Source organism: Peromyscus maniculatus, chromosome X (assembly GCF_049852395.1).
Source record: "Peromyscus maniculatus bairdii isolate BWxNUB_F1_BW_parent chromosome X, HU_Pman_BW_mat_3.1, whole genome shotgun sequence".
In the NCBI taxonomy this organism is placed as follows: domain Eukaryota; kingdom Metazoa; phylum Chordata; class Mammalia; order Rodentia; family Cricetidae; genus Peromyscus; species Peromyscus maniculatus.
Window position 1 is genome coordinate 144,709,575 of NC_134875.1, and position 27,007 is coordinate 144,736,581.

The 27,007-nt window shown below is 38.5% G+C and overlaps 1 protein-coding gene across 1 annotated transcript; it reads left to right on the forward strand.

Moving 5' to 3' along the window:
* Nucleotides 1–1,264: 1,264 nt before the first annotated feature.
* Nucleotides 1,265–25,997, forward strand: LOC143270863 (uncharacterized). Its single transcript, XM_076562084.1, has 2 exons — nucleotides 1,265–1,378; nucleotides 25,124–25,997. Exons 1-2 carry the CDS (start codon nucleotides 1,350–1,352, stop codon nucleotides 25,794–25,796), a joined length of 702 nt encoding a protein of 233 aa, XP_076418199.1. The 5' UTR covers nucleotides 1,265–1,349; the 3' UTR covers nucleotides 25,797–25,997.
* The last annotated feature ends 1,010 nt before the right edge of the window (nucleotides 25,998–27,007 follow it).

The following is a 27,007-nucleotide window of genomic DNA, read 5'->3' on the forward strand; positions in this document are numbered from 1 at the left end:
AACAGAAGGAACGTTACCACACACCTTCTATAAGGCTAAAATTACCCTGATTCCAAAACAAACAAAGATACAACAAAGAAAGAGGACTACACACCAATCTTGCTCATGAACATTGATGCAAAAATACTCAATAAAATACTGGCAAACAGACTCCAAGTACACATCAAAACAATTATCCACTATGATTAAGTAGGATTCATCCCAGAGATGCAAGGGTTGTTCAACATATGAAAGTGTGTCAAGATAATACACCATATAAAAAATCTGAAAGAAAAAAACCACATAATCTTCTCACTAGATGCTGAAAAGGCCTTTCACAAAATCCAACACCCCTTCATGATAAAGGTCTTGGAAATATAAGCCACATAATCATTGCCTCTCCAAGTTGCTTTTGGGAAACAAAATCTCCCAAGATCTTAGTAGCTATGGACTTCCCATATATAATCTGTTTCTGTATCTAAGAGGTTTATGGAAGCAAGGTGGCACCATACTCTCCAGTGAAGACATTTGCTTTTATAATTGAACGTCTTTCTTCCCTTCCACTATGGCAGTGGCAGTATTTTTTCTTTTGTTTTCATCAGTTGTTTTTTTTTTTTTTTTGGTAAAGCCACCAGGAGTTATAATGACTAATTCATGCATAAATTCAAAAGTAAATTACTTTTTAAAAAGGCTATTAACACATCAGAGGGCTGTTTAAAATGTTGGTCCATTATGACTGTATATTCAGTGGTCATAGTGCACCATTCAGCCTTAGTAGCCATGGAAACATAAGAATTTTTAAAGTGAGTTACTTCTCTGACAACTAGCAGTCACTTACCTTTGTAGAAGAGAAAAAGAGGCAAGTATTTTCCATTTCCCGGTGGTTTTATTAATCACATTCAATTTCACAGGGCACAGAATGCCAGAGAGGGTCATTGACATGCGATTAAGTATGTGTAAGTCTTGCTGAATATCATAAGTGCCTGGAAGCCGTGTGTGTGAATACAGGAAGCCAGCGTTTGCACTGCTGTCTTTGTAGCTTCCTGAAGTTGAGTGTATGAATGAGCTTTCCTGTGTTGTTTCCTTAACTACAAAATAAGAATAATGATTGGGTGGGTAACATTGCAGGGCCAGTAATAACAGATGTACCAATACTCCTGACGTGTTAAAATAAGAATCCAACTAAGCCAAGATCAGGAGGGGAATGGAAAGGATTGTGGCATCCAGGGGTTGGGGACAATACTGCTCTCAGCTGAAATGTCTGCCTAACAGAACTTCTTTTTCTGAAGGTGTTTCTGTTCTTCCTCTGACTCCATTAATGGGCATTTCCTATTACTGAGAAGACCATCTGTGGTCTTGCTACCGTCCAAATGGATCTACTTATCCAGAATACACAAAGGTAAAAACCTTACATTATATGGAGGCTTTCACATACAGTCTTTATGAAACACAGGAATCCACTCCATGGCTTTCAAATATAGGCAGAAACAGAACCTGACAAGCTAGCTCAGTGTTTTGGAACAACAGCAATCTTCATCCTGTTTCCACTTCTTCCATAAAACTCCACATTCCTGTAGTCCACTGCCTCAAATGTGCCTTGGCAAGGAAGAGGATGTGGGCAGAGTGTTACCCATGCTACTATCAATTGAAGACCCATCTTGCTGATGGAACTTCCTTAGTAGAACAGCTACTACCTCCACTAAGTTAGAAAGTACATCTCATAGAGATGGTGAAGCCAAGCATAGCGGCTAGGGAAGGTTTCCTGGCAAGAGATCCCATTTGTCGGTCCCTCAAACCTTCTTCAGGGACAGTGGTAATGACATTATCTACATGCCTAGTGAGTTAATGACTTTCTCTCTTTTCTTTCTGATAAATTATCATCCCTCAGGTAATTTTTTTCCATGATAACACTACATCTGAGGATTTGAATTGATGAGTGATTTAAATAAGTTTGTGCAGAGAGTTAATGTGGAGTCTTAGTTTTTTATTAAGAACATTTTTCATTCATTTCACACACCAATCAAAGATCACCCTCTTTCCTTCTTCTGGCCCCCCCAGCCTCCCCTTCCAACCCATCCCCCACTCCCTCCCACAAGAAGGTAAGGCCTTCCATGTGGAGGTACATTTAGTAGAGGCAAGTCCAAGCTTTTCCCCCTGCCTCAAGACTGCACCATCATAGGTAGTGGACTACTGTTCAATCAACAGAGATGGATTCTGATCCTACTGCCAGGGGGCCTCCCAGGCAGATCAAGCTACACAACTGTCTCACTATGCAAAGGGTGTCCATCCCATGTAGGCTCCATAGCCATTGATCCAACTTTCATGAGTTCCCTCTAGTGTGGTTTTGGTCGTCCCTGAATGTTTCCCCATCATGATCCTGATCCACTTGCTCATTGAATCCCTCTTCTCTCTCTCTTTGACTGGACTCCTGGAGCTCTGTCTAGTAATTGGCTGTGGATCTCTGCATCTGCTTCCATCAATCATTGGAGAAAATTTCTGTGATAACAGTTAGGGTATTCAGCGGTCTGATCTCTGGGGCAAGCCAGGTCAGTTCAGGCACCCTCTCCACTAGTGCTAGTAGCCCAGACTGGGGTCATCCATGGGAATTCCTAGCAACTTCCCTAGCACCAGGCTTTTTCTATCCCCATGATCTCTCTCTCTCTCTCTCTCTCTCTCTCTCTCTCTCTCTCTCTCTCTCTCTCTCTCTCTCTCTCTCTTTCTCTCTCTCTCTCCCCTCTCTGTCTCTCTTTCTCTTTCTCGTATTTATTTCATTGCATTTCCCCTCTATCCTTTTTCCAGTTCAATCATCCCATTCCATTATGCTCTCATCCCCTATCCCCTACCCTCCATGGCCCACTCCTGATTCTCAGTTTACTGATGAAGATCTCACCTATTTCCCCTTTCAGGGCAGTCCGTGCTTCCCTCTTTGATTCTGCCCTTTTAGTTAGCTTCTTTGGAGTTGTGGGTTGTTGCCTCATTACACTTTGCTTTATATATAGTATCCACTTATGAGGGAGTACATACCATGTTTGTCCTTCTGAGTCCTTCTGGGTTACCTCACTCAGGACGATATTTTCTAGTTCCATCCATTTGCCTGCACACCTCAGGATGTCATTGTTTTTTTTTTCTGCTGAGTAATACCCCACTGTGTATATATATACCACATTCTCTTTATCCATTCTTAAGTTGAGGGGCATCTAGGTTGTTTCCAGGTTCTGGCTATTATGAATAATGCTGATATGAACATAAGAACATGTGTCCTTGTGGTATGATTGTGTATTTCTTGGTTATTTTCACAAGAGGAAGATTGGTTCCCAATATTCTGAGAAACCACCATACTGATTTTCAAAGTAGCTGTACCAGTTTGCACTCCCACCAACAGTGGAGGAGTTTCCCCCTTGATCCACATCCTCTCTAACATAACCTGTCTTCAGGATTTTTGGTCTTAGCCACTCTGATGGATGTAAGATGGTATCTCAGAGTCGTTTTGATTTACATCTCCTGATAATTAAGGATGCTGAGCAATTCCTTAAATGTCTTTTGGCCATTTGAAATTCTTCCTTTGAGAATTCACTCTTTAGCTCTAGACAATTTTTAATTGGATTTTTTATTATCTTGTTGTCTAGCTTCTTGAGTTCTCGATATAATTTGGAGATCTGCTCTCTGTCATATGTGGGTTGTAGAAAATATTTTCCCACTCTGTAGGCTGTTGGTTTGTCTTATTTACTGTATCCTAAGCCTTACAGAAGCTTCTCAGTTTCAGGAAGTCCCACTTATTAATTGTTGTTCTCAGTGTCTGTGCTGCTGGTGTTATATTAAGGAAGTGAACTCCTGTGCCAATGCATTCAAGATTATTTTCTACTTTCTCTTCTATCAGGTTCAGTGTAACTGGTTTTATATTGAGGCCTTCGATCCACTTGGACTTAAGTTTTGTGCATTGTGATAGATATGAATCTATCTAAAATTTTCATCTTGACATCCAGGTATGCCAGCACAATTTGTTGAAGATGCTTTCTATTTTCCATTGTACAGTTTTGGCTTCTTTGTCAAAAATCAGGTGCTCATAGTAGTGTAGGTTAATATCAGTGTCTTCAGTCCAACTTCATTCATCCACATGATGGTTTTCATGCCAAGACCAATCTCTTTTTATTACTATAGCTCCATAGTAGTGCTTGAAGTCAGGGATGGTGATACCTCCAGAGGTGGTTTTATTGTACAGGATTCTTTTTTTTTTTTGCAGTGATGTGTGTGTTTGAGAACTTTTTTAAATAAATATTTTTATTTTATAATTAACTTAATTTTACATATCAGCCATGGATTAACCTGTCCTCCCTCCTCCAACCCCCCTTCATTCCACCACAACAACCCACCAATTCCCATATCCTCCAAGGCAAGGTCTTCCATGGGGATACATCCCAGCCTGGTATATCCAGCTGAGGCAGGTCCAGTCCCCTGCACCAAGACTGAGCAAAGTGTCTCAGAATAGGCCCTGGTTTCCAAAAAGCCAACTCATGCACCAAGGACAGGTCCCAGTTCCACTGCCTAGGGGCCTACTAAACAGTTCAAGCTCATCAATTGTCTCACTTATCCAGAGGGCCTGCTCCAGTTCCATGGGAGCTCCTCAGCTATTGGTTCACAGTTCCTGTGTTTCCGTTAGTTTGTCTATTTGTCCCTGTGCTTCTTTCAATCCTGGTCTCAATATCTCTTGCTCATATAATCCCTCCTCTTCCTCGCTGGTTGATCTCCCGGAGCTCCACCTGGGGTTTGGCCATGAATCTCTGCATCTGCTTCCATCAGTCACTGGATGAGAGTTCTATCATGACAGTTAGGGTATTCAGCCATCCCATCACAAGTGGAGGTCATCTAACTCTCTTTACTCTTGCCAGTAGTTTATAGGGGAGGTATATTTGTGGATTTCTAGGGACCTCCCTAGCACTCTGTTTCTTCCTATTCCCATGGGGGTCTTCATTTATCGTGGTATCACTTTGCTTGTACTCCCACTCTGTTCCTGATCCAGCTAGGACCTCCCATTCCCCTAAGTGCACTTTCCCACTACCCTTGCGCTCCATTACCCCCCCAATCCCAGTTTGCTCAGTAGATCTCATCCATTTTTCTGTCACTTGGCAATACCTGTGTCTTTCTTAAAGTCCTCTTTACTAGGTAGCCTCTATAGAGTTGTGAGTTGCAGTCTGGTTATCTTTGCTTTACATCTAGTATCCACTTATGAGAGAGTACATACCATGTTTGTCTTTCTGAGTCTGGGTTACTTCACTCAGATTTTTTTTCTAGTTCCATCCATTTGCCTGCAAACCTCATGATGTCATTGTTTTTCTCTGCTGAGTAGTGCTCCATTGTGTATATATACAACATTTTTTTTTATCCATTCTTCAGTTAAAGGGCATCTCGATTGTTTCCAGGTTCTGGATATTAGAAATAAAGCTACTATGAACATAGTTGAGTATGTGTAGTTGTGGTATGATTGAGAATTCCTTGGGTATATGCCCAAGAGTGGTATAGCTGGGTCTTGAGGGAGGTTGATTTCCAATTTTCTAAGAAAGTGCCATATTGATTTGCAAAGTGGTTGTACAAGTTTTCATTCCCACCAACAGTGTAGGAGTGTTCCCCTTGATCCACATCCTCTCCAACATAATCTGTATTCAGGGATTTTGATCTTAGCCATTCTGATGGGTGTAAGATGGTATCTCAGAATCGTTTTGATTTGCATTTCCCTGATGACTAAGGATATTGAGCAGTTCCTTAAATGTATTTCAGCCATTCGAGAGTCTTCTGTTGAGAATTCTTTGTTTCGCTGTATGGCCCACTTTTTAATTGGGACTGTTGGGTATTTGGATGTCTAGTGTCTTGAGTTCTTTATGCATTCCGGATATCAGCCTTCTGTCAGATGTGGGGTTAGTGAAGAGCTTTTCCCATTCTGTAGTCTGTCGTTTTGTCTTATTGACTGTGTCCTTTGCCCTACAATAGCTTCTAAGTTTCAAGAGGTCCCATGTATTAATTGTTGTTCTCAGTATCTGTGCTACTGTTGTTATATTTAGGAAGTGATCTCTGGTGTCAATGTTTTCAAGACTACTTCCTACTTTTTCTTCAATCAGATTCAGAGTAACCCAATTTATGTTGAGGTCTTTGATCCACATGGACTTAAGTTTTGTGCATAGTGACAGATATGGATCTATTTGCAGCCTCCTACATGTTGACATCCAGTTATGCCAGCACCTTTCGTTGAAGATACTTTCTATTTTTCATTGTATAGTTTTGGCTCCTTTGTCAAAAACCACCTTCTGTTTCTATTGTGTGGAACAATTTGAAGAGTATTGGTATTAATGCCCCTTTGACAATATGTTAGAATTCTAAATTGAAACCATCTGGTCCTGGGCTTTTTTAGGTTGGGAGCCTCTTAATGATTGTTTGTATTTCTTTAGGGGTTATTGGTCTATTTAAATAGTTCATCTGGTCTTGATTTAACTTCGGTCTGTGGTACCTATCCAGAAAATTGTCCGTTTCATTTAGATTTTCCAATTTTGTGGAGTACAGGTTTTTGAAGTATGACCTGATGATTTTCTGGATTTCCTCATTGTCAGTTGTTACATCTACCTTTTTATTTCTGATTTTATTAATTTCGATGCTCTCTCTCTCTGCCTTTGGGTTAGTCTGGATAAGGGCTTGTCTATCTTGTTGGTTTTCTCAAAGAACAACTCTTTGTTTCATTTATTCTTTGTATTGTTCTCTTTGTTTCTATTTTATTGATTTCAGATCTTAATTTGATAATTTCCTTGCATCTATTCCTCCTGTGTGACTTTGCTTTTTCTTGTTCTAGAGCTTTCAGGTGTGTTGTTAAGTCACTGATGTGAGATTTCTCCAACTTCATCATGTGGGCATTTAGAGCTATGAATTTTCCCTTTCGCACTGCTTTCATAGTGTCCCATAGTCTGGGTATGTAGTACATTGATTTTCATTGAATTCTAGGAAGTCTTTAATTTCTTTCTTATTTCTTCTTTAACCCATTGGTGATTCGTTTGAGCATTATTCAGTTTCCATGAGATTGTAGGCTTTCTGTAATTTTTGTTGTTGTTGAAATCTAACTTTAAACCATGGTGATCTGATAGAATATAGGAGGTTATTCCAATTTTTTTGTATCTGTTGAGATTTGCTTTGTGACCAAGTATGTGGTTGATTTTATAGAAAGTACCATCAGGTGCTGAGAAGAAGGTATTTTGTGTTAGGTTGGAATGTTCTGTAGATATCAATTAAGTCTATTTGAGTCAACATCATTTAAGCCCCTTATTTCTCTGTTAAGTTTCGATTTTGCAGATCTGTCCAGTGGTGAGTGTAGGGTGGTGAAGTCTCTCACTATTAATGTGTTTGGTTTGATGTGTGATTTAAGCTTTAATGATTTTTTTCATATGTGGGTGCCCTTGTATTTGTGGTATAAATGTTCAGAATTGAAACTTCGTCTTAGTGGATTCCTGTGATGAGTATGTAATGCCCATCTCAATCACTCTTGATTGATTTTAGTTTGAAGTCTATTTTGTTAGATATTAGGATAGCTATACCAGCTTGTTTCTTAAGTCCATTTGATTGGAAAGACTTCCCATCCTTTTACGTTGAGGTAATGTCTACCTTTGAAATTGAGGTGTGTTTCTTGTACGGAGCAGAAAGATGGGTCTGCTTTCATATCCATTCTACTAGTCTGTGTCTTTTATAGGTGAATTAAGACCATTGATATTAAGGGATATTAAAGACCAGTGATTATTAATTCCTGTTATCTTTTGGTGGTAGTGTGTGTGTATTTCTCTTCTTTGGGATTTACTGCTGTGGGATTATCTATTGCCTGTGTTTCATGGTTGTATCTGATTTCCTTAGGTTGGTATTTTCCTTTTAGTGCTTTCAGTAGGGCTGGATTTGTGGATAGGTATTGTTTAAATCTGGTTTTGTTTGGGAATGTCTTACTCACTCTGTTTATGGTTATTTTAAAGTTTTGTTGGTTATGTTAGTCTAGGCTGGCATCCATGGTCTCTTAGTGTCTGCATTACATCTGTCCATGTCCTTCTGGCTTTCAAAGTCTCCATTGAGAAGTAGGGTGTTATTCTGATGGGTCTGCCTTCGTAAGTCTCTTGGCCTTTTATCTTAGCTGCTCTTAATATTCTTTCGTTATTATGTATGTTTAGTGGTTTAATTATTATGTGGTGAGGGGACATTTTTGGGGGGGGCACAGTTTGTTTGGTGTTCTATAAGCTTATTGCATCTCCATAGGTATTTCCTTCTTTAAGTTGGGAAAGTTTTCTTCCATGATTTTGTTGAATAAATTTTCTGTGCCTTTGATTTCGTATTCTTCTCCTGTTTCTATCCCTATTATTCTTAGGTTTGTCTTTTCATGGTGTCCAAGATTTGCTGGACATTTTGTGTTATTACTTTTTTGGCTTTGGTATTTTCTTTTTTTATTTTTGTTGTGTTTTTAATTTTAGTCCCATAATGTTTATTGTTATTATAGAGAAAAAATGTGGTTTGGGGTTTTTTTGTTTTTGTTTTTTGATTGTTTGTTTGTTTTTTGTATCTATAACTTAGTCATAGGAGGGTTGGTAATTTTTTTTGAGATTTCTTATGTTCTGTTTTGATAATAAAATGCTCTTCAATTAAAGACAGTTTCTTTCTTATTGCTTGTTGTGGCTTTTATTTGTTCTCCTTGCCTGTTGTAGTTTCCAGAATGTCTATTAATGTGTCCAATATGACTGGGAACATTCCACCTTCACAGTCATGTTCCTGACCTCCAAAGGAAACCGCTTCCTCTTTCAGCACTGTGATGTCACCTGTAACCATTCTGCACATGTTCTTTATGAAGTTGTTCAAGTTCCCTCTGGTTACATTTTCCCGAGGGCATTTTATCATGAAAGGGTATTGAATGTGTCAAAGACTTTTAATAGTCCCATCACTTCTCTGGAGAGCTGCTTGATATTTAACCTCTGGTCTCTCTGGCTCTTATAATTTTTCCACTTCTTTCTTCCATGATTTTTCCTGAGCTTTAGGTATAAAAATTGTGTCATTGATGTATCAATCATAGTTGGGTACCCTAAGGTCACCTACCCTCTGATTTCAACAAATTCTCTGATTTGTGGATCTCTGTAATAGCCCTATCTGTTGTAAGAAGAAGCTTCTTTGATCAGGGGTCAGAGATACTCTTCTGTAGATACAAGGGTAAGTGTTCAGAATGAAGTTAGGAATCATACTGTATTAGGAGATAGCAGTAGTAGAGTCTATGGCCTCTCTAACCATTTGTGATTGGCTAGGTTTACAGTTTTAGGCATGAATGCCCCACTACCATGGAGGTATTGGACTCAATTAAAAAGCTGTTGGTTACTCTCAAGATAAAAGTGTCACTATTGTGCCATTGAGGGTACCTTGCCTGACTGGTCATTGTTGTGGTTCATAGGCTTTAAAGCTTGGTGGGAGTATTGATTGCTTTTTACCACTGGCAGCTTTCATAGCACAGTATAAATATATTTCTTCTATGAACTTAACATAAACCAATAACTTTACCTTGGGTTAAGCAGATTGATCTTCATAATGTGGATGGACCTCATTCAATGAAGGCTTTCCTCTCAAGAGACTAGTGTCTTCAGCAAGAGAATTCCCTCTGTTGGGTTACTTTCTCACTCAAATAGCAACTTTTTCCTGATTTTTCAGGTCAACTATTACCCTGAAGATTTTGGACTTGCCAGTTTGTACAGTCCCATGAGCCACACACTTAAGATCAGTCTGATAACATAAGCACACACACCAATAGCTCCATTTCTCTGAAGATCCCTGAATAACATAGCAACACACATAGTGCTGCCAAGATCAGTGAGTAATTCTTTACTTTTCATCTCACATAAAATTCTAGAAACCTCCTTGAAATATTCTGCAAATTACCTTTGAAAGAGATTCTTTCTTAGATTTTTCTCTCACTTTACTGGTCATTGTCATAATTCCTTTTATAAATTTCTTTTTTTGTAAAACTGAAATTTATTATAAGCCACAGTCGTCCTAGGGACCTCTATGCTATATACATAGCCCCCATGCTTCTATGGGTTGTGGTCTGATTGTTCTTTCTTTTATATCTAGAATCCACTTATGAGTGAGTACATACCATTACTGTCCTTCTGGGTTTGGATTACCTCACTCAGGATGATTTTTTCTAGTTCCATCCATTTGCCTGAAAATTTCATGCTTTCATTGTTTTTCTCTGCTGAGTAGTACTCCATTGTGTTTATGTACCACATTTTTTTTCATCCATTCTTCTGTTGCGGGCATCTAGGTTGTTACCAGGTTCTGGCTATTACAAATAGTGCTGCTATGAACATAGCTGAGAATGTATCTTTATGGTATGAATCAGCATTCCTTGGGTATATGCCCAAGAGTGGGATGGCTGGCTCTTGAGGTAGTTCGATTCCTAATTTTCTGAGAAACCACCATACTGACTTCCACAGTGTTTGTACAAGCTTACATTCCCACCAACAGTGGAGGAGTGTTCCCTTTGCTCCACATCCTCTCCATCATTGACTGTCATTGGTGTTTTTGATCTTTGCCATTCTGACAGGTGTAAGGTGGTATCTCAGAGTCGTTTTGATTTGCATTTCTCTGATGATTAAGGATGTTGAGCATTTCTTTAAATGTCTTTCAGCCATTTGTGATTCTTGTTTTGTGAATTCTCTGTTTAGCTCTTTAGTCCATTTATAATTGGACTGTTTAGTATTTTGATGTCTAGTTTCTTGAGTTCTTTATATACTGTGGAGATCAATCCTCTGTCAGATGTGGGGTTGGTGAAGATCTTTTCCCATACTGTTGGATGTCTTTTTGTCTTATTGACTGTGTCTTTTGCCCTGCAATGCTTCTCAATTTTGAGAGGTCCCCTTTATTAATTATTGTGCTCCGGGTCTGTGTTGTTGGTGTTTTATTTAGGAAATGGTCTCTGGTGCCAATGCGTTCAAGAGTGCTTCCTACTTTCTTTTCTATTAAGTTTAGTGTAACTGGATTTATGTTCAGGTCTTTGATCCACTTGGACTTGAGTTTAGTGCATGGTGACAGATATGGATCTATTTGTAATCTTTTCAATAATAACATCCAGTTATACCAGCACCATTTTTTGAAGATACTTTCTTTTTTCCATTGTATAGTTTTGGCTCCTTTGTCAAAAACCAGGTGTTCACATGTGCATGGATAGTCAGGGTCTTCAACTCGATTCCATTGGTCCATATGTCAGTTTTTATACCATTACCAAGCTGTTTTTAATACTATAGCTCTATAGTAGAGTTTGAGGTCAGGGATGGTGATGCCTTCAAAAGTTGCTTTATCATATACGATCCTTTTAGCTATCCAGGGTCTTTTGTTTTTCCATATGAAGGTGAGTATTTTTCTTTCCAAGTCTGTGAAGAATTGTGTTGGGATTTTGATGGGGATTGCATTGAATCTGTAGAAATGCTTTTGGTAAGATTGCCATTTTTACTATGTTAATCCTACCTATTCCTTAGCATGGGAGATCCTTCCATTTTCTGATATCTTCTTCAATTTCTTTCTTTAGAGATTTAAAGTTCTTATCAAAAAGGTCCTTCACTTGTTTAGTTAGTGTTATCCCAAGGTATTTTCTATTATTTGTTGCTATTGTAAAGGGTGCTGTTTCTCTGACTTCTTTCTCAGCCGTTTTAACATGTGTGTATAGGAGGGGTACTGATTTTATTTGAGTTGATCTTGTATCCTGCCACTTTACTGAAGGAGTTTATCAGCTGTAGGAATTCCCTGGTAGAGTTTTTGGGGTCACATATGTATACTATCATATCATCTGCAAATAATGAAAGTTTGACTTCTTCCTCTCCAATTTGTATCCCTTTGATCTCCTTTTGTCGTCTTATTGCTCTAGCTAGAACTTCTATTACTATATTGAATAAATATGGGGAGAGTGGACAGCCTTATTTTGTTCCTGAATTTAGTACTATCACTTTGAGTTTCTCTCCATTTAATTTGATGTTGGCTGTTGTCTTGCTATAAGTTGCCTTTATTATGTTTAGAAATGTTCCTTGTATTCCTGATCTTTCTAAGACCTTTATCATGAAGGGGTGTTGGATTTTGTCAAAGGCTTTTTCAGCATCTTTCAGTTTGTTTATATTGTGTATTACACTGACAGATTTTCGTATGTTGAACCATCCTTGCATCCCTAGGATGGATCCTACTTGGTCGTGATGGATAATTGTTTTGATGTATCCTTGGATTTGGTTTGCCAATATTTTGTTGAGTATTTTTGCATCAATGTTCATGAGGGAGTTCGGTCTGGAGTTCTCTTTCTTTGTCGCATCTTTGTGTGGTTTGGAAATCAGGGTAATTGTAGCCTCATAAAAAGAGTTTGGTAGTGTTCCTTCTGTTTCTATTGTGTGGATCACTTTGAAGAGTATTGGTATTAGTTATTCTTTGAAAGTCTGGTAGAATTCTGCACTGAAACCATCTGGTCCTGGGCTTTTTTTGGTTGGGAGACTTTTGATGACTGTTTCTATTACTTTAGGGGTTATTGGTCTATTTAAATGGTTTATCTAGTCTTGATTTAATTTGGTATGTGGTATTTATCCAGAAAATTGTCCATTTCTTCCTGGTTTTCCATTTATGTGGAGTACAGGTTTTTGAAGTATGATCTGATGATTCTCTGGACTTCTTCCTTGTCTCTTGTTATGTCTCCCTTTTCATTTCTGATTTTGTTAATTTGGGTGCTCTATCTTTGCCTTTTTGTTAATTTGGCTAGGGGTTTGTCTATCTTGTTGATTTTTTTAAAGAACCAACTCTTTGTTTCTTTGATTTTTTGTATTGTTCTCTTGTTCTCTATTTCATTGATTTCAGCCCTCAGTTTGAATATTTCCTGGTGTCTGTTTCTCCTGGGTGAGTTTGTTTCTTTTTGTTCTAGAGCTTTCAGTTGTGCTGTTAATTCACTGGTATGGGACTGCTCCATCTTCTTTATGTGTGTATTTAGAGCTATGAATTTTCCTCTCAGCACTGCTTTCATAGTGTCCCATAAGTTTCGGTATGTTGTACGTTACTTTTCATTGAATTCTAGGAAATCTTTAATTTATTTCTTTATTTCTTCCTTGAGCCATTGATGTTTCAGGTAGGCATTATTCAGTTTCCATGAGTTTGTGGGTTTTCTATAATTTTTGTTGTTGTTGAGGTCTAATGATCTTCTAGCTTTCATAGTCTCTATTGAGATGTCTGGTGTTATTCTGATGGGTTTGCCTTTATATATTACTTGGTCTTTTTCCTTTGTGGCTCTTAATATTTTTTCTTTGTTCTGTGTGTTTAGTGTTTTGATTATTATGTGGTGAGGGGACTTTTTTTGGATCCAGCCTATTCAGTATTCTGTAAGCTTCTTGTATCTTAATAGGTATTTCTTTCTTTGGGTTAGGAAAGTTTTCTTCTATGATTTTGTTGAATATATTTTCTGTGCCTTTGAGTTGGTACTCTTCTTCTATCCCTATTATACTTAGGTTTGGTCTTTTCATGGGGTCCCAAATTTCCTGTACGTTTTGTGTTAAGATGTTTTTGTCTTTAGTGTTTTTTTTTTTGACTGAAGAATCTATTTTCTCTATTGTGTCTTCAGTGTCAGAGATTCTCTGTTCCATCACTTGCAATCGGTTGGTTATGCTTGTTTCTGTACTACCTGTTCGTTTAGTCAGGATTTCTATTTCTAACATTCCCTCAGCATGTGTTTTCTTTATTGTCTCAAATTCATTTTGCAGATCTTGGAATTTTTCTTTCATCTGTTTAATTGCTTTTTCTTGGATTTCTTTGATTTCTTCCCATTTTTTGTTTGTTTTTTTTTGCCATTTTTTATGGCAGTTTTTCATTTCCTTCTTAATGGAGTTTTTCATTTTCTCTTTAAGGGAAATTTTTATTTCCTCTTTAATGGAGTTTTTCATTTCCTCTTGTTTTTGCAGTTTAAAATAATCTAATTATGGATTTTTTTTTATTTTACAGTGCTATTCAGTTCTACATAATAGCCACATTCCCTTGTTCTCTCCCTTCCTGCCCCCTTTCATTTCCCCCAGCACATCCTATATTCCCACCTCCTCCAGATCAAGGTCTCCCCCAAGGACTGGGATCGACCCCATAGACTCAGTCCAGGTAGGTCCAGTCCCCTCCTCCCAGATTAAGCCAAGCGTCCCTGCATAAGTCCCAGGTTTCAAACAGCTAAGTCATGCAACTAGCCCAGAACCTGGTATCACTGCCTAGATGCCTCCCAAACAGATCAAGCCAATCAACTGTCTCACCTATTCAGAGGGCCTGATCCAGTTGGGGGCCCCTCAGCCTTTGGTTCATAGTTCATGTGTTTCCATTTGTTTGGTTATTTGTCCCTGTGCTTTATCCAACCTTGATTTCAACAATTCTCGCTCATATAAACCCTTCTCTTTCTCACTAAATAGACTCCCAGAGCTCCACCCAGGGCCTAGCCGTGGATGTCTGCATCCAGATTCCTCAGTCCTTGGATGGGGTTTATGGCACAACTATTAGGGTGTTTGACCATTCCAGAGTAGGTCAGTCCCAGGTGTCTCTCGACCATTGCCAGCAGTCTTTGTGGGGGCATCTCTTTGGATTTCTGTGGGCCTCTTTAGCACTTTGTTTCTTCCTTTTCTCATGTGGTCTTCATTTACCATGGTCTCCTATGCCTTGTTCTCCCTCCCTTTTCTAGATCCTTGTATTCTGCTGGTTACTTGCATCTGTGTTTCCTGTTTGTTTACTCATATTTTCTATTTCCAACATTCCCTCTGTTTGTTGTGGTGATATTTTATTTGTACTGAAATGTTATTTTAATTTTATGTTAATAAATAAAGTTGCCCTGGGGTCAGAGCTATTAGAGCCATAGTAAGAGCGTGGTGGTTAGAAGAGCTAGGTAGTTTTCTGTGTGTTCAGGGATACAGCCAGTATTGGAGACATACGCCTTTAAGAGCTGGAGGGCGGTACTTACAGGCAGTGATGAGGCAGTCATGTGGTTGGGTTTACAACCAATGAGAAGGCAGAACAGAAAGATTATTTAAACAGAGACACAGGAAGTACCTCCCTCTCTCTCAGGGAAGCTAGGAGCACTGCAGGAGGTAAGATTTTATCTCTGAGCTCTGACCTCTCGGCTTTCTCTTTTACATTGGCTCTGTGTTTCTTATTTTAATAATACGATTGGTTACATCTACATCTGGTGCCCAACGTGACAAGAATCCATTAAAAACTGCTTGGGGCCGGCTCCCTAGCCAGAGCACCCGGCTCCCTAGCCCCGGTCCAGGTCTGCTTGGGCTCAGGCTGGACTGTGAGCTGCTTGCTTAAAGCCAGTGCTACAAACAGCTCAGGCCTGCCCTGCTAAACAGGGCCCCTGCCTGTAAAGCCAAGCCTTGACTCGGCTCAAGAGGGAACAAGTGGCTGGCTTTAAGCTTTAGCTGGCTACCCCTTCGCTTTCACTTTCACTTTCACTTTCACTTTTGCTTTTGCTTTCTCTCTTGCTTTCTCTCTGTCTCTCTGTTTCTGTCTCTCTCTCTCTCTCTCTCTCTCTCTCTCTCTCTCTCTCTCTCTCTCTGGATTCACACCTAGGACACTAGGTGGCTGTTTTGAAATTCGCTCGGATTTCTACTGTTCTACGCAGATTTGGTAAGTCATAAAGGAAACTATTTAAACGACAAATTTTTTCCACATTTAAAAAAAAAATGGGTTTTCTGTGTACATTGGAAGAAAATTGGGTTTTTGAAATTTTAGTCAGTCTGACAATGGAACAACTATATGAGAAGATTAATGTTGATCGAATTATGCAGTTTATCACCATGCTTATTCTCATTTTACTATTTAAAAAGATAGTCGATTTAAGTGCCAGGATAACAGCTTTAGAAAAACCTGTTAATTTTAACAGTGAAGTTGGTTCAAGTTTGGATCATAAGGTTACAGAAAGAAAGCCTGTTTTCACACAGTCATCCTTAATTTATCCTGTAACCGTACAGCAGATGCCTGATCAAATGGCTACACAAAATATCTGGGCTCCAATTGAACTGATGGATTTCAAAAGGTTTAAGGAGGCAATAGTATCTTATGGCATGCATTCCCCATATGTAAAGCAAATGTTAAACTCTTGGTCAACATATAATAGGATTATACCACAGGACTGGCGGGACCTTGCACAAGCTGTTCTGGAACCCAGCCAGAGAATTCAATTTCTAACGTGGTTTAAGGAGGAAGCTAGAAACGTAGAAACACAATGGAGGGATAAAGGAATACAAGTTTGTCAGGATCAGCTTATTGGAGAAGGCCAATATGCTTCAATACAAACACAATGTTTATATGATGTTCAAACCGTAATTTTATGTCGAATGGCAGCCTTGAATGCATGGGACAGAGTTGATGAACCAGGAAAAAAACCTGAGTCATTCACAAAGGTTATGCAAGGCCCAAAAGAATCTTTCACAGATTTTTTAGAAAGACTGGCTTCAGCAGTAAACAGAATGGTCTCAGGATCAGAAGCTAGTAAGGCAATAATTGAAGCTTTGGCATTTGAGAATGCGAATGCAGCATGCAAAAGAATAATCAGGCCGTTAAGGGCAAGATCTGCACCTTTGGAAGATTGGATTAGAGAAACAATTAATGTTGAGGTTGATGAGCATGATACGTGGGTAGGAGAAGTAATTTCAAAAGGTTTGAGGAGTGTTAGATGTTTTGGGTGTGGAAAGCAAGGACATTTGAAAAGGGACTGTAAACAGGTCATTCCTAGAAGCAGTGTTTCTTCAAGGAACAATGGCAACAGAATGCCCCTTCCTTCTGGAGTATGCAGAAGGTGTGGTAAGGGAAAACACTGGACCAACGAATGTAGATCAACAAAGGACAGACAGGGTAATCCTTTGCCTCAGTTTTCGGGAAACTCCCGGAGGGGCCTCATGCAGGCCCCCATAGCAAAACCAGTTCAAACCTTTCCTGCAGCTGTAGAGGAAATCCCTGCTCTGAGCGATTAAATAACCAAATGACTATTGGAATAAATCATGCTGGTCAGGATGATGAAAAAGAGAGAATAGAAAATTCAGGAGAAAACATAAAGAAAATTTTTTGGCAAACTTCTATTAATGATCAGAGACCAAAATTAACGATAAAAATAAATGGTGTTTTGTTGTCTGGTCTGGTAGACACAGGTGCGGACATTACCATAATTGCACCAGAATTTTGGCATCCAGCTTGGCCTCTTCAGGAGGTAAACGTTCAACTGTTAGGAATTGGGACATTATCTGGAGTGAAACAGAGTGCAAGATGGCTGGAATGTATAGGTCCAGAAGGACAGAGAGGAAAATTAAAACCATATGTCGCTAACATAACTATGAACCTGTGGGGTCGAGACTTGTTGCAACAATGGAATACTTAGATTAAAATCCCTCCAATCTCAGAAACAAATCATAAACTAGCCCATGTTGCTGAGAGAAATATTAGAAGGCATTATTTTGAGTGGTCACCAGCCATCCATATTATACAAGAACAGGGCACAACAACTGATAATCCTCCAAAAATACCAACAGCTCTACCTTTAAAATGGTTAACAGACAAGCCTGTATGGGTTCAGCAATGGCCTTTAACAACAGAGAAACTCCAGGCTTTAGAAGAGCTGGTAGAAGAACAGCTAAATGCTCAGCATATTGAACAGTCAACCAGCCCTTGGAATTCTCCTGTATTTGTTATTAAAAAGAAATCTGGTAAATGGAGAATGGTAACAGACCTTAGAGCAATTAACAAAGTAATTCGGCCGATGGGCTCTCTACAATCTGGAATTCCTTTGCCTACTCTGTTACCAAAAGGATGGCCTCTCATAGTTATTGATTTAAAAGACTGTTTCTTTTCAATACCCTTACAAGAAAAAGACAGAGAAAGATTTGCTTTCACAGTGCTTACTTATAATAATTCTCAACCGGTTAAAAGATTTCAATGGAGGGTCCTCCCACAGGGAATGTTGAATAGCCCAACTCTGTGCCAATATTTTGTACAACAGCCATTGGAAGTGATACGTAAAAAATTTCCTAAATCTATAATTTATCATTATATGGACGATATTTTACTAGCTGACTCAAATGCAGATACTTTAGAAATAATGTTTGAAGAAGTAAAGAAAATTTTGCCTTGCTGGGGATTACAAATTGCTCCTGAAAAAATACAAAGAGGAGATTCTATTAATTATTTAGGATATAAAATAGAGCTACAAAAAATTAGACCCCAAAAGGTGCAAATTAGGAGAGATAGACTACAGACTCTTAATGACTTTCAAAGATTATTTGGAGATATTTCTCATCTACGAACTATTGTTGGGGTAAAAAATGATGAACTGACTAATTTGTTCAAAACCTTAGAAGGTGACAAGGACTTAAATAGTCCAAGAGAATTATCACCTGAAGCTGAGAAAGAATTGGCCTTGGTAGAAAAGAAAGTACATGAAGGGCACGTGGATCGTATTGATCCAAAGCTGGATTGCATTTTGGTTATTTTACCTTCTAGGCATTCCCTTACTGGAATATTAATGCAGAGGGAAGATATTATATTGGAATGGATATTTTTACCAAATAAACCAAATAAAAAATTAAAAACTTATGGGGAAAAAATCTCTGACTTGATTTGGAAAGGAAAATTGAGACTTCATCAGTTAGCAGGAATAGACCCAGCAGAAATTGTTGTACCTTTAACCAAGGAGGACATTGAAAAATTATGGACAGAAAGTGAACCTTGGCAAAGAGCTTGCAGTAATTTTTTTGGAGAAATTAACAGCAAATATCCCAAAAGCAACAGAATTGATATTATAAAGAGAGCTGATTGGATCTTGCCTCGAAGTGTACGGCAAAAACCCATATCTGGAGTTCGTACATTTTATACAGATGCCAATAAACAAGGAAAGGCAGGTTACAAATCAGAAAATTTAAGTAAAGTGGTACAAAGTCCTTATAATTCAGTGCAAAAATCAGAATTGTATGCTATTCTGTTGGTATTAATGGATTTTTCAGAACCTCTCAACATAGTAACTGACTCTCAGTATGCTGAAAGAGTGGTGTTACATATTGAGACTGCAGAATTTATCCCTGATGCTTCAGAATTAACTTCACTATTTATTCAATTACAAGATACAATCAGGAAAAGGAGTCATCCTTTATATATAACTCACATCCGATCTCATACTGGTTTGCCAGGCCCTTTAGCACAAGGCAATGATGAGATTGATAAATTATTGATAGGAAATGTGCTGGAGGCCTCAGAATTTCATAAAAAACATCATGTCAATAGTAAAGGTTTAAAAAAGGATTTTTCCATAACCTGGCAACAAGCCAAAGAAATAGTAAAGAAATGTCCTACTTGTTCCTTCTATAATCAAACGCCATTACCAGCAGGATGTAACCCAAAGGGTACTCAGAGGAATGAAATCTGGCAGATGGATGTGTTTCACTTTGCAGAATTTGGAAAATTGAAATATGTACACCACACCATTGATACTTATTCAGGATTTCAATGGGCAACTGCTTTGAGTTCTGAAAAAGCTGATTCTGTAATCACTCATTTGCTAGAAGTTATGGCCATCATGGGTATACCTGCACAAATTAAAACTGACAATGCTCCATCATATGTCTCTGTTAAAATGAAACAGTTTTTTGCTTATTACAATATAAAGCATATTACAGGTATACCACATAATCCTACAGGTCAAGCAGTTATAGAAAGGTCAAACAGAACTCTAAAGGATATGCTAAATAAACAGAAAGTAGTAACAAAAACCCCCAGAAATAGACTGCATAATGCTCTATTAACTTTGAATTTTCTGAATGCCAATGAGAAAGGAACAACAGCTGCAGAGAGACATTGGGTAATAGAAAAAATTACAGAATTAAATCAGCCTATATACTTTAAGGATATGCTGACCTCAGAATGGAAGCCAGGGTATGTATTATGTTGGGGACGAGGTTTTGCTTTTGTTTCTACAGGAGAAGATAAGCTGTGGATACCATCAAAATTGATAAAGGTTCGATTTGAACAAGAAAAACCTCTTAATTAGAGGAGGTGATAGTTCATCAATCAGCATGAACATCCAATTTAAACTAACTTGTACCTGTAACACATGTCTTTTCATTTAATCAGATAATAACTTGCCAAAAAGGAACATCCCCAAAATTAGTCTTGGGGGAAGGTTTTTGTTTTTGTCTTTTAGGAGAATGAAGGTTAAGGAATCTGAAGGACACAAGACAAATGAGACAACTGAAGAAAAGGGACAAATCATCTATCCCAGGAAACAGAGTATATGGGAGTATATGGCATATGGGTATATATTATCTAAAAAATTTTATGTCTTCTTAAATGTTTGTTTCTGCTTTTCTCTAAAGATTTAACACTATTGGTTTTCTAATAGTCCCAGTTCAATTAAAATTTAAAGCTGACTTTGGAGTTGGAGAATGGCTCTCTCCTTCTTTAAACTCAAGCATGTTGTTACAATGAAAATACAAACTCCCTGTATCATGCCAGAATAAAAGAGCCATTTTCTGCTATGGGACAGGACAAAAGCCAAATTAATTAAGGGACTATTCTATTACTAATCTCAACTCTTTGATTCTATTCTGATTCTTTAATCTTTTCTTAAAGTATAAATTTTATATCAAAATTTACAAGATTAATATATATATACATTTTAAACTTTGTTAAGATATGAATGGTCATATAGAGTACTAATTCTAGAAAAAAGGCTTCAATTAGCTGCATATATATGTCTTTGTGTTCGAGTCTCTTATCAGTTTTCTGCAGGAAATCACGGCCAGGCCTAACATCAACTGAAGTCTCCGGAAAGAAGATGGGGCCCCACAACAACAAACATAACAACAACAATTCCACGTGGACAATAATAATATCACTGAACTGACAAACATCATCTATAGATCAGCTTTGAACTACAAGGTGCTCAGAGCAATTTTGAGATGACTAGCTGAGATGATCCAGTCTCAAAGACTACTTGAATAAGGACTTGAGATAAACCCTGAACTTTGGCTTTATACACAGACTGGATAATAATGAAGGATATAGTTACCTTTCCTAGAATTTGACAATTAACCTAAATTTTTCTTTCAGGATAAAGATAACTTCGCCCATACCCAGCAGGAAGCAATTTTAAGAATGACGCCCACATTCCCAAAGAGGTGGTGTGGGACGGGTGGTTTTTTTTTTTTGGTTCTTTTTAATGGGTTTTGGGTCTGGGATAATTTTCATTATTTAGGGGGGTAGGTTACAAGTTGTCAAGGGTTAGGAAAAAGGATAAGCAAAGGAGATTAGATTTAAGGTTCTTGTTTAAAAAAAAAAAAGAGAAAGAAAGAAAAGAAAAAGACAATTACTAGTTTTAAATACTTTACATTATTACCAACTATTAGGATATAAAGAAATGAAAGTTAGTAGTTAGACATTACAATAGAAATTGTAGTCATATTAGATATCTTTTAAAAATTGAGCAGATGTATTTTAGACAGGTCATCTTCAAACCCTTCAGAGATCTACAGAATATGGCATTTAAAATGTTTTAATAACTTAGAAATTTTTCTTTTTTTGAGACATGTTGGCTCCTGGCAGTACTAATCTACTTCAGAGAAAATATGGGCATTGAAGAAACTGCATATGGAGTTAACTTTCATTGTGGCAAAAGTTAGCCATTGGACAACAAAGTATCCTCAAATCAACAGAAAAAATGGACAGACAGAACACGAAACAAAGGACTACCAATTCCTGCCAAAACAAGTGTGGTTATGGCTTTATCAAAAGGCATCTTCTGAGGCCAGGACAATATGGCACCATCCCTGATGTCGCCTTCACAATCTGGAAAAGGTACAGTACCCTTTTCTTCGAAGGCAGCTGAACAGGCAGTGGGCCGATGGCTTCTGTTGTGCAATGGAACAGCAACTAAAGCTCACGCCTCTCAATAGTAGACTGGCATTTAATAGAGGGATGTGGAGAAGAAGGGGATGCTGAGATGAAGCCATATATACACAGCCAAGAAGAATGGACAGCTGAATTCAAAAACCATCAACAATTTCCAGAATTTAAAATCCTGAATCATGACATGACACTAGTGGAATTCAGGTGTTTCTGGTATATGGACTGCTCTCACCCAATGTGAGGTTGAACTGTTGACCTTGTGTACAACCTACTTCACAAATGAGTCTGTCAGATACCATAAGCCTATAGGCTGAAGATGATGCCCCAACACTGTGGAGAAACCTCAGGTGACTGTCCAGGCAGCTGGCTGTTTCTGTCAACTCACAAAATTTTGGAAGTTGCTTTTGTGCACTTCCTGTTTTTATTTTTGTTAGCTAATATTATTTCCTTCTTGGGTCTCTGAGGGAGTTGAAGATTAGTTAGTTATAGTTGAAGATTAATTAGGATAGAAAGTGAATTAGATACATTTTGAACTTACTAAAATAGGATAGATAAGGCAATTATTTTCTCTGATTTGTCAAATACAAATGGACTAGACATCGTTTAGGTATTTATTACTTGTATATATTGTATATAGTTATTGTACTTTTGTATATAGTTTTTCTTTTGTTAGTTAAAACCTTTTGCCTTTTTTCTTTTTATTAAAATAGAAAAGGGGAAATGTGGTGATATTTTATTTGTACTGAAATGTTATTTTAATTTTATATTAATAAATAAAGTTGCCCTGGGGTCAGAGCTATTAGAGCCATAGTAAGAGCGTGGTGGTTAGAAGAGCTAGGTAGATTTCTGTGTGTTCAGGGATACAGCCAGTATTGGAGACATACGCCTTTAAGAGCTGGAGGGCGGTACTTACAGGCAGTGATGAGGCAGTCATGTGGTTGGGTTTACAACCAATGAGAAGGCAGAACAGAAAGATTATTTAAACAGAGACACAGGAAGTACCTCCCTCTCTCTCGGGGAAGCTAGGAGCACTGCAGGAGGTAAGATTTTATCTCTGAGCTCTGACCTCTCGGCTTTCTCTTTTACATTGGCTCTGTGTTTCTTATTTTAATAATACGATTGGTTACATCTACAGTTTGTGTCTTCTTCATTGTTTCTATTTCCCTTTTCAGGTTTTGAACTGTTTCCTTCACATGTTTAATTGCTTTTTCATGGTTTTCTTGGCTTTCTTTAAGGGATTTATTGATTTCCTCCTATTTTTCATTTGCCTTTTCCTCTATTTCTTTATTGAATTCTTCCAATTTTTTTGTTTGTCCTTTCCTCAATTCCTTTAAGGGAATTTTTCATTTTTTCTTGAAAGGCCTCTATCATCTTCATGAAGCTATTTTTAAGGTAATTTTCTTCTGATTGTTCTACATTTTTATGTTACGTCTTACTGTTAGAAGAGGGCTAGGTTCTGTTGATGCCATATTGTTCTTTATGTTGTTGTATGTATTTTTGCATTGAAATCTACCCATCTCTTCCTCTAATAGGTGCAATAGGTGTCTGTGTCTGAGCAAGCTGCTATTGGTCCACTCTGTGCTTTTTGTGTCTGTGACTCAGGGGGTCCATTTGTGTCCAGTCTTGGCTCTTGGTCTAATTGGAGGGGGCAGATTCTAAATATCACTTGGCCCAATGCAAGCTAGCTGATTCTGTGACTCATCTAGTTGCTCTTGGTCTTCTCAGGGCTCTTGGTATAGTTAGAGCTGGTGGAATATGTGTCTTAGAAAGCCTCTCTTGGTTCAGTGAGAACTGACAGATTATGTGTCTGAGGTAGTCACCATTGAACCAATGAGAGCTGGTGGATTCCTTATCTCAGCATGTTGCTGGGGTTTTAGGCAGATGGGTATTGGGTAGTGCTTGAGGTATCGAATATAGGGTCCGATGGGAGGTGGTTAGTGGAGAAGCCTGGCCAAAGGAAATTTTCCTTGCTAGCCAGCATCTGGGGAAGAGTTGTCTGGGGGTTCTTGGGGACTGTTTGTTTCCCAGTGTCTGGGTCCCAGAGGCAGGACTCTCTGGGAGGGAGGGGAGTCACTCACCTCTTGGTCCAATGCGAGCTGGAAGATTCCTTGTCTCAGGAAGTTACTGGGATCCCAGGCACATGGGTATTGGAGTAGGGCTTGGGTCTTGTAGATTGCAGGGTCTGATAGGGGATTAGGGGAGCCTGGCCATGGGGAGTTTTCCCTACTGGCCAGCAACCCATGGAGGCTTAGTTTTATGTTCAAAGAAGGTATTTGAATACGTGAAGAGCAAATGATGGAAATATCCATGAAACCTCATATTTTACACAGAGATTTTAGTTTTCTTATACTGAGGAATGAGTTCAGAGTCTTATTCATCTTAGGTGATCACTATAACACTAAGCTATATCACCATCCCAAATACCTACATGTCTTGAAAGTCATTCTCAATCTAGCTTTAATTATGAGATATATGTGGTTCTTGGTTTTTTTAGTAATAATTACATTTCAGAAAATACTAATAAGAAGTACAGTGTACACTACTCCATTGATCTACCTAGAGTTCTTTATTTGGTTGTGTCTTTTGGGTTAATATACATTTGTGAATAAATATATGCATATGTATACACATATGTGTATATACTTATATACACATGAACGCAGTATGAATGGCATTCTCACATGATTGGATATACCATGTGAATTATAGTTTTCATTTTTTGATTTCAGCAGGCCATGTAGGTTACTTCCTTTTTTAATTGTCATGAGAACTTTCATCACATTATTTTAGAAGTGATAATTTATTTGAGCATTCTTTTGTTTATTACCCTCATTTACATTATTCATAATATTTCTATATTACAAACGAAGGTGAATAAACATAATCTTAGTGTGATATTGCCAACCCCAATATCACTGTCAGTTCCAAGCACTGAAACACCTGGTCAACAAATATGAACATTTCAGCATTTGATGGATATTATGAAATTGTTGTCCAAAATATCATAAAGTAGCTATTCCCACTATACTCAGGAATCTTTAAGCTTCTCTTACTATTATTTACAGTGTTCATAATAGTAATCTGTACATAGACCACTGAAATATCTCCATGTGACAACAGGGAAAAAGGTACGAGAGCGCAGTGCTCTCTAAGCCATGACTCCTCTTTTCCTGCCTTCCCTTGTATTCTCACTGACTCTATTCTTCTTTGATGCCTTCTTCAGATTTGCCAACATGAAGGAGTACATCTTCAAGTTCAGTGGCCTGATTTGCAGTACATCAGCTTTGGTGTTTGAAATCATCCTTGCAAACAGCAAATGCTGGCGCCTGTGGGAGTTTAACAACAAGCTTGTGCAATTTGTGTCAATTGGACTCTGGGAAGCTTATTACACTCAGGACTTTAACATCTCTGGGTCTATGACCAGGATGGTGGTTCACACCCCTATCAATGAAACCTGGAACAAGTCATCGGAATTTCAATATGTACAAGTCCTGATAGCATGGGCCATATTGATGAAAATCCTAGTCCTGATTTTCACTTCAGTGGCCATTAAGATCAGCTGCATGGAGGACCCATTCATTGAGATACAGCTGTTTTGCTACAAGATGTCTGCCATAATTTTGGCTGTGAGCAGCCTTTTCACTCTTGTTACTGTGACCTTGAACCACCTCGTAGACATGTATGGGCAAACCACACTTGACTTTCCACCTGACTTTCCCGTAAAGAAAGAAGACATTATAAAGAAACACTGCACAAAGGTGCTCCCAATGGGTGTCCTGACAGCCACAATGTCGCTCTTTGGTGTCATTTCGTTCCTCTATGAGATGATCTTCTTGACAATACAGAGTCGGGTGAGGGCACCATGTGCTTCCAAACTGGCTGAGCAAAAGGCCTGAAGTGAGGGCTTTGGCATTTGTAACATCTGCCAAGAGAATCCTTGAAGAAATTGCCCATTTTCACCAGTACTATGCAATCACCAACTCATTCCAAATAAAATATCAACTTGGTTTCTGGGGTGTATCTAAATTGTATATCCTCCCTTCCTGTCAAATATACTCCTTTCTTTAAATGTTTTCTCATTCTAACCTCTGTGGGTGATGATCATGTCTTTGGATACTGCTAACAAGCAGTAGCAGGCAAGAGTACTGGTGAAATGTAAGTTGCTTAAATAAACATGACATACACAAGGTGAAAGAGGTTTGTAAGTAAACTGACACCTCAACACACATACACAAGAACCCCACATTCCTGTGTGGAAACACTTAAGTACTCAGATCTCTGGAGGGGAGAGCTGGATGTCTCAGCCTTGGCACTTTTGGCAATATGGGATGCTCTCTTGAAGTAAGAAGCCAATGCTGTACACTGAAGATGCCATTGCCATCTGCAGCCTGTCTCTACTAGAAAGCAGTAGCCATATCCTAATTCCCTGGTTGTGAAGATCACAAAAGGCCAGGCATCTCCACTGTGCTCTGGTGGGCCATGTGGTATGCAGAAGACAGGACCACTTGTCAGAGTTGGTTTTCTTGTTTTATCATCTCCACCACTGTGTTCAATCTCACATTATAAGGCTTGATGGCACACACTCTTACACAGTGAGCAATCTCACCTACCTCAAGTTTATTGCTTTTAAGATACAATATTCTCCCCCTTGTTGCTATAAGTTGAAGTTCATTTCATTATGCAAAATACATTTATTCCATCTTTCAAACAGTCCCATGTTTCTTTGAGAGTCCAGTGTCTTTTTTGGGACTTGGCAGGATTTCAACAGTGAGACCCTGGACAATCATAAATCGACTCCCAGACTTCTAACATAAAATGGTACAGAGTAAACATTACCATTATAAAAGGGAGGAGTGTGCGCACGGGATGCTCACATTGGATGGGAGTGGTTGAGTGGTCTCTCCAGACAAACCGGAAAGCACCTTGGGCCCAACACTCGCAGTTGCCTTCCTGATACACAGAACTTGCAGACACGGAGCCCGGTGTCAGGAAGTCAAAGATACTCTGCTTCTCTGGAGAAGTGTGTGATAATGTACAGTGTGTGTACACAGAGGGAACAGTTGGTCAGAAGTGGCTTCTTGGTTCCCCAAGGGGAAAGACTGGCTTT

Bases quoted from the DNA above. Each gene is read 5' to 3' on its own strand.
- LOC143270863 (XM_076562084.1), top strand. From the start codon at position 1,350: ATGGATCTACTTATCCAGAATACACAAAG. The intron at 1,379-25,123 runs GTAAAAACCTTA...TGCCTTCTTCAG, and splicing joins CTTATCCAGAATACACAAAG to ATTTGCCAACATGAAGGAGT.